This window comes from Emydura macquarii, unplaced genomic scaffold, assembly GCF_026122565.2.
Source record: "Emydura macquarii macquarii isolate MOO-44397 ecotype Brisbane River unplaced genomic scaffold, CSIRO-AGI_Emac_v2 contig_1477, whole genome shotgun sequence".
NCBI classification, from domain to species: Eukaryota; Metazoa; Chordata; order Testudines; family Chelidae; genus Emydura; species Emydura macquarii.
Window position 1 is genome coordinate 4,330,249 of NW_027131614.1, and position 8,110 is coordinate 4,338,358.

At 47.9% G+C, this 8,110-nt stretch overlaps 1 protein-coding gene across 1 annotated transcript; it reads right to left on the bottom strand.

Moving 5' to 3' along the window:
• Window positions 1–3,169: 3,169 nt before the first annotated feature.
• On the bottom strand, window positions 3,170–4,477 carry LOC137156645 (uncharacterized protein F54H12.2-like). The gene has a single exon (XM_067553514.1). The coding sequence runs from the start codon at window positions 4,475–4,477 to the stop codon at window positions 3,170–3,172; it is 1,308 nt and encodes a 435-aa protein (XP_067409615.1).
• Window positions 4,478–8,110: the final 3,633 nt, after the last annotated feature.

Sequence of the window (8,110 nt, forward strand, 5' to 3'; positions counted from 1 at the left end):
ATCATCTTTGAAATTCACTCTGTGAACATTCATGTCAGCAAACCTGGTTTTCAACATTTCATTGGAAATGGACGCAAAAGGGAGCATAAGCATGACTAAAATGAATGAATGAAAAACTGAGTGAATTTGTGGGGATTATTCACCCAGCTCTAGTAATTATGTATTTATATACAATGGTATGTAAAGTGTCTTGTGTGTGTTCAGGAGAAAAGAGACTCTATAAATACAAGTTATTGTAAATGTGTCTTGTATGTTTTGTTAATATATAAATGCTGCACTCCGTCTATAGTTTTTTGGTTATGGTAAAATTGTATATCTGTTCTATGGCCTCTTCCAGATTATCATTCATTCCAATCTTCCACCTCCTTAATTACTTTACCTTTAGTTAAACTAGAATTGCTGATGACACATAGGCAGCAAGTTAGAAGTGTAACTTCACTTGTCATCAGTTGCTTAGGTACCATTCTACTAGCAGAATTTCCCTGCTAGTAGATAAGAATGTGTATCGGTGCTGAGATAAGAATGTGTATCTCTGCATCATCCTTCCCTTCCTCACAAGGGTTTATTCTCTCTTTGCCTTCATAGATTGATTTAGATGTAAAGATTTCCAAACAAATTAGAAGGGAAAACCCTTTCACAGAGGACTGGAAAAACAAGAGGCTGTTAAACAAATCAAATACAAGATTTGAGAAAGCTGCAATATTTGTGACAGGTTTTAACCAATTAAGTAATAGCTTTTGACATGGGGAACTGCCATCTGAGAGTGCCTAGAAACTGCTAAATTAGAAGTGCATTGGGAAAGCTGAGAATGGTAAATGGACAAATTCCAGTTGTAATCTGGATAATAACAAATCCCTAATTGGCAGATGTTAGTACTAGTAGAACAATAATAAAGGAAAGGATAATTGTTACTCCTCTGCACAGCCACAAATGTGCTACTGGAAAAAATGCCCAGAAGGAAATAAATCACATTTACGTGGTGTAAATCTAGACTAACTCTCCTGTCTACAAAGGAGTCACTCCTTTTACATTTACATTGGGGTAGATTAAAGCAGAATTTACTTCCCACCTTCTCCCTGAACCCATCTGCTGCATTTTGAATTGTCACAAACTTCCTACCAAAGCTTGGGGGTTTTAGCAAGTGGCTTTCTGCTTCAGTAACAGCTGTGTCAATTTGTGAGATGTAAAAATAGGGCTCCCATGCTGAATGGTGAAAATCAGAACTCACTTGATGGCTTAGGATTCTATTTTTGTATAGAGACAGTTCTGTGCCTGATATTTTACTGACAGCACAACACAGAACAATACAGTGAATTCATGTTGGTAGCGTTGTGGATTGGTTGGGGGTTTTTTTCCGCACATCTAAATATATATATAATGTTTTTTATTGCTTAACAGTGTCTACTCAAAAAACAAGAACTGAGAACAACCAGCCTCTGCCTGCTATAACATCAGAATGAAATGCTACCCACAGTTAGCTACACAGACCAGAGTTATCTCCCTAGTCAGGTGAATGGGGTAGTTCACAACTCTCAGAACCACTCTTTCAGGCTTTATGCAGATTCATGGAGACAGCATTGCATTGGTTTATACTCCGTTTACACTCTGATGGTTTTCTTGACAAATGAAATGTCTAGAATCATTTTTTAATGAAGCTTGGATTCTGCAGAACAAGATGATAGCCACCATGAAAAAGTACTATCCAAATGAGCTACTGCAAGCATCCCAGTTCAATTCCTCCTTATTCCAAAGTAGCCTTACACAGTAATATCTGAGTATATTATAGGACAATGAGCATATAGCTAATATAGTAAAACTTATTTCAGTAAGATTTGTTGACATACCAGTAGTACAAAGGGTACACTGTCACTCAAGGGGCCACGTGACCAGAAGGTCCGCCTTACCTGCCTCAGTTTACCGGAATTTCCGCCTCAATCGGGCTCCCGATTTCCGGCCCCGCCCCACCGAGACCACGCCCCTTGGCCTTTAGGCCACGCCCCCTGGCCTTTAGGCCGCGCCCCCCCAAGGTCCCACCCCACCTGGTCACCTGACATCCAGGCCCTCCTTGGGTTATGACGTCCTGGTCAAGATGGACCAATGGGAGAGGGTTATCCTCCGAGAGCGGGATTGGTCCCAGAGGGGGACCTGACCGGAAGCGGGCATTCTGCATTATACGCCAAGAGCGGGGGTTGGGGTGTTTGAATTTGTGCCAAGAGCAGGGATTGGCCCAGAAAGAGCTGGGGGAGGAGCGTGGCGTCCCCATCCCCAAGGGGAGTGGGGTTAGGCCGTCCCAGAAGGGAAAGGTGCACCAATGGGGTTGTTCGGACGGCGGCAGCGCAGCCCCCGGAAGTTTTGGGGCCTTTAAAGCGTCTCGTTTTCGAGACAGCGTGGTTCACAGCTCGTGGAAAAAAACGCCGAGAGGGGAACATGGACGCCTTCACCACCCCCGTGTGGCCTTCGAAAATTGTTTTGGCTCCTCAGTTCTTGGCCCCCAGGCTTAGAAACCGCCACCTTAGCGACAGTTCCGAGGAGGAGAGCCCTGTGGCCCAGCCTTTGTTCGACACGCCGGAGACGCCCAACGAGCCTGACGACCTCACGCTGTCCGTGCCCCTGGAGGAAGGCCGGTTGCGGGAGGAGGCCGATATACATGTCTGGGCATGTTGAAACATGTTTTGGGCATGCCCGGGCTTGCCCACGAATTTACTTTTTATATTTCTTACAAAATTCACCACCATCCGGTCGTTTTGCACTACGTCGTTAGAATATAATTTTAAAATCTGGTCAAAAGGTAAACCCTTGCTACGGTGGTGTAAAAAAAACACGCAGTGGTAGCCACAGGCGACGAAGCGGGGGTCTTGTAATTGTCTAGTGTGAAACGCGATGTCGGCGGCATTTTTGTTTAAAAATTTCATGATGCTTCTAGGAAACAACACGCTGTCCGGGGGGTGTCCGTATGAGTCAAAAAACTCTCCGCAGTCGCCCTTCGCCAGGTACAAGGCAAGCCAGTGTTCACCCGGTTGGTTGTGCGGATGCGTGTTGACCACCAAACGCAGGGGTCTCCGAGACAGCCTGCCGCCGGGGAGCCAATCGCTAGGGAACACATCTAAGAAACCCTCTTTCGTGTCAGGGTCCGCTGATAAGACACGCAAGAGCTGCACGGTGTCCATGTTCACATATAGTCAAACAGAACATTTCTTCTCTGATTTATCTCTATGACGTTGTCAAAAACCCCATACACGATCATATTGACGGTGGCCGTCAAAGCCTTCGCAAAACGTATTTCTGCTCTCAGGTTCCCGGTTTTAATCAGGGAATAGTGGTCGGCGCACTCCTGGTCGGGAGACAGGTCGAAGGCAAACAGCGTGTAGCCCTGTGCAAATTCCACACGGTCGATGAGCAGCGCGCGATCTTTCATGTGTTTACCGGCCGTCTGTACCAGATTCATGTACTCCCTCACGCAGCGCCCGGCCCCAAAGTCTGGTTGCAAGGGCTTGGTGGGTATCTGTTCACCATCCACGTACAACGCCACGAAATTAATATCGTAATGTTTAAAGTGAAAGGGGTTTTTAGCGTAATTACCACTGAAGGCGTCGTTATCCACAAACCCCAGAACAAGCGTTTTGGGCAGCTGTCCCAAAAACAGGTTCTCCTGGTTACTGACCCTGCTGCCTGCGGGGATGCTAAACACTTTCATTCCCACACGGTCCACGGGGTATTTAGCATTAGCGGTAAGCAGGGCCTCAGCGTGCCCCAAACGGACGCCTGGGGCCACCCGTACTTTCTTCACAAAAAGGGACGCTGAGACGATGCGCAGCTTATAGCCTTCAGCCGCATCCCCCATCAAGCAAAAGGTATCTTTACAGCGTGTCAGTTTAATTTTCACGTCCACGCCGTTCAACAAAAGTTTTTCTTGAAAAAACAGGTCGCTGTGCAGATGGCCCAACAGCTCTATCGTCCTGCTCTGGGCTGTCAAATTTGACCTCTTGACAAACCCTAGATTCTCACCGTCCCGTGCCACGTCTTCGTGTTGTCCGGGGGTATCTTTGAAAAACAGACTGGCGGAAAATTGCGTGGCGAGAGTGTCGTCGCTGTAATTGAGCACGGCTTCTATAAAGGCCCTGTAAGGGTAACAGTTGTTGCTTTGACTTATGAGGTGGTCTCCCAGCGTGACATCCAGCTGGCTGAAAATAGACGCCACGGGATAATTCACCAGCCCCACAGCGGCGTCCCGGGCGAGGGCGGTTCCATCTCCTTTTACGATCTTGCAACAGAGGTACAGAAGCGTGTTGTTTAAATCCATATAATCTATGCCATTCCCAGCTATAAAGAAGTCGAGGGGGGATGCCTCCGTAATGGCCGATAGCGGTGGCACCTCGATGTAGATGCTTTTCTCGATGCTGGTCTGGGTGGGGGCTATTTGGAACAAGTCTAGTTCGGATTTGGCACATTCATCAGACCCACAGTGAACGAAAGCCATGGTGATTAAAATATGTCTTTTTTACCAGGTGCTGGGCGTCTCCTACGCTTACCCTTGGTCTTTCGCTTATGACGGCCCCCGTGCGTCACGGCCTTTCTTTTAAAGGGCTTCGGTGGTCCCGTGCGTCGTTGGTGTGAAGCGCTCCTCTTTCTCCTTTTAATGTACAATAATCCCGACCCCTCCTGCTCGGGAGGGTTCCCCACCTTCTCCAGAACAGCCCGGGTGACGTTGCCTACCATGTCTCTAGCTATGTTTTTAGCGGCGGTTTTGACGTGGGGTTTAATGATCTCTAGCCCCCTCCTCAAAAGCGGTACGGCTTTTCTGAAGAGGCTACGGAATATTCCACCCACTCCTGCACCATACATCACGGGGGACCTGTGATAACCGGGAAGGGCGTATCCAGCCTGGGCTTTGTAATAGTTGCTGTAGACGACCGGGTCGCCATAATTTTTTAGGATTACCATAATGTTTTGTTTTGTTTTTTAGAAGCCTCGCTCTCTCCGGGGACGCAGGTGCAGTTTGACGATCACCTTACCAGAGCGAAATGAGACGTATTTGTTCTGGTCTGTCTTTATTTCAATGGTGATGGTGTCGATGTGGTGTTTACTGACAGGAATGTAGTGTGGTTTATCGTAGGTGATGGTGACAAACTCGTTGTTTGTTCCTCGGACGGGCACGCAGCGTAACAGTGGAACGGAAAAGTCCCCCACAAACTGGTGTTCCACGATGTCCGTGTACAAATATAAAGAGTTAAAACCCCCTGTGATGTCTGCCGTGAAAAGGATTTTATTAACACGGCTCTTGGGGTGCAAACCAAGAATATGAGCCAACTCTCCGACCATGGAAAACATATAAGCTTCATCAGAGGCCTTAAGTCTAACTTTTCTACGCACGGGGTCATAGTTCAGCACCATCTCAGGTGCCCCTGGTTGACTAGCCACAGTGCTGTTCATATGTTCCAGTAATTCGGGCAGGGACGAGTAATAACCTCGTCGTAGGACGAAATTCCATTTTTTATCTCCATAGGTGATTTCGAAAGGCGTGGCATCGCTGATGTTGTTCCAGCTGTGTGGGTACTGTATTTCCACTAACCCGACCTCCCAGGCCCCCGGGAGATCCAAGGATTTAATTAGTTGTACAGTAAAGTTCGAGTTGGTGTTTTGGGGAAAAACCCCAGAGCTGGCGTTGCTAGGTAAAGTAATGTAAAAGCCTCCATCGTTCATTTTCTTTTCTAAACGTCGCAGAGTTGAGAAGCTTCCACCCAGCTGTTAAACTTCGCGGGCCACCCCAACCATTTCACCAACAGCTGCTTTTTTCTCCCTTTTCCTTTCTCCGCTAGAACTTTTTCAATCCTGTAAACCCTGTCCCGTTTGGGGTTCACTTTTTGTAATTCTTCAGGGTAAAAAGATCCAACAACTGCCTCGCCCGCGTAATCTTTTAATCAATATACAGGCCTCTGTCCCCTCGTTAAGGTTTCAGTCACTATGAATATCTCATCGGTAAACGTTTGTTCATAACCTTTTTCAAAAGCACCTTTGGTTTTAGATAGTCTCACGTGATCACCCTTTCTAAAAAGGGCAACAACCGGTTTTACTTCTAAACCTTCTCCGTATACCGTTTTCCACACTTTCAGAGAATTTGAGGGGTTCACGTCGATGGGTCTGGCACGTATGGTTCTGTGAAAGCTCCCGTTGTAACTCTTTATAAACTCGGGTAACGCTTCGATGTAGCGAAAGGTGTTGTGGGAGGTAAAATATCTCCACATCCTAGATTTTAAAGTTCTGTTAAATCGCTCCACAACCCCAGCTTTGACTTCGTTATTAGTAACAAAATGGCAAACGCCATGCCGCTTTAACAAACCGCTTAAAGGTTTGTTTAAAAATTCTTTTCCCTGATCGGTTTGTAATTTCTGAGGCACACGCCCTTGGCTAAAAATAGCTTTAAAGGCCCCGGCCACTTCGCCACCAGTCTTCTTTTTGAGGCCTAAAGCCCATGCGTATTTGGATAAAATGTCTATCACTGTTAAGATGTACTTAAAACCGCTGTTGTGTTTGGCAAACCTTTGCATATCCACCAAATCTGCCTGCCATTGCGCGTCCACGTCGGAAACGACCGTCTTGTTTCTTTTAAAACGTATTCGGGCCGGTTTGTGTAAAGCGTAAGCATCCTGGTCCGAAAGCCAGGCTTTTACCGCACCTCTGCTCAAAGTTTTACTATGCTTTTTGGCCGCTTGAAAAAGAGAGTTCACCCCTCCAAAGCGCCCAATTTCCCCAGGGGTGTAATATATTTGCTTTAAAAGAGCCGCCTGCGTTGACATGGTTGTCGCGCATAACACAAGTATGAAAAGACACAGTTATGCTGACAATCTTTATTAACAGCCGGGTTTAACACCCCCCCCTTTTTACAGCTGCTTCCCTCTCAGATTGGTGTAACACACATGTGCAAAAACAGCTGACGCATGGTTGATTTACTCCCTCAGGACTATCGATGTGTAGCTTCTCAAAGGCCTGTAAAAAGGCATCGTCGACTTGTCGAGAGATTTTTCAAAAAAAGAAATAGCTGTAAGTCTCTACGGCTTGGCTTTGGCTTTTTAGATTTACAGTACCCGGCTCGGCTACTAACCCCCCCCCTTACCCCCCCCCCCCACCAGCCCTGCTCGGTCCTTTACCTGCGGCTCGTTTCTTCCTTCGGCCTCCTCCTGCAACCGGCCTTCCTCCAGGGGCACGGACAGCGTGAGGCCGTCAGGCTCGTCAGGCATCTCCGGCGTGTCGAACAAAGGCTGGGCCACAGGGCTCTCCTCCTCGGAACTCTCGCTAAGGTGGCGGTTTCTAAGCCTGGGGGCCAAGAACTGAGGAGCCAAAACAATTTTCGAAGGCCACACAGGGGTGGTGAAGGCGTCCATGTTCCCCTCTCGGCGTTTTTTTCCACGAGCTGTGAACCACGCTGTCTCGAAAACGAGACGCTTTAAAGGCCCCAAAACTTCCGGGGGCTGCGCCGCCGCCGTCCGAACATCCCCATTGGTGCACCTTTCCCTTCTGGGACGGCCTAACCCCGCTCCCCTTGGGGATGGGGACGCCACGCTCCTCCCCCAGCTCTTTCTGGGCCAATCCCTGCTCTTGGCACAAATTCAAACACCCCAACCCCCGCTCTTGGCATGTAATGCACAATGCCCGCTTCCGGTCAGGTCCCCCTCTGGGACCAATCCCGCTCTCGGAGGATAACCCTCTCCCATTGGTCCATCTTGACCAGGACGTCATAACCCAAGGAGGGCCTGGATGTCAGGTGACCAGGTGGGGTGGGGCCTTGGGGGGCGTGGCCTAAAGGTCGGGGGTGTGGCCTAAAGGTCAAGGGGGCGTGGTCTCGGTGGGGCGGGGCCGGAAATCGGGAGCCTGATTGAGGCGGAAATTCCGGTAAACTGAGGCAGGTAAGGCGGACCTTCCGGTCACGTGGCCCCTTGAGTGACAGTGTACCCTTTGTACTACTCATACCTAACATTAATGGGTCAAATACTTAATGCCATATATTTTTGGAAGCTGATTAATAAAATTACTTCCCTCATTCCAGATTTATAGTACTTTATTAATAATCCCTTACTGTGTTGTGTAATTAGACTGTTGTGTTATATGAGCAGAT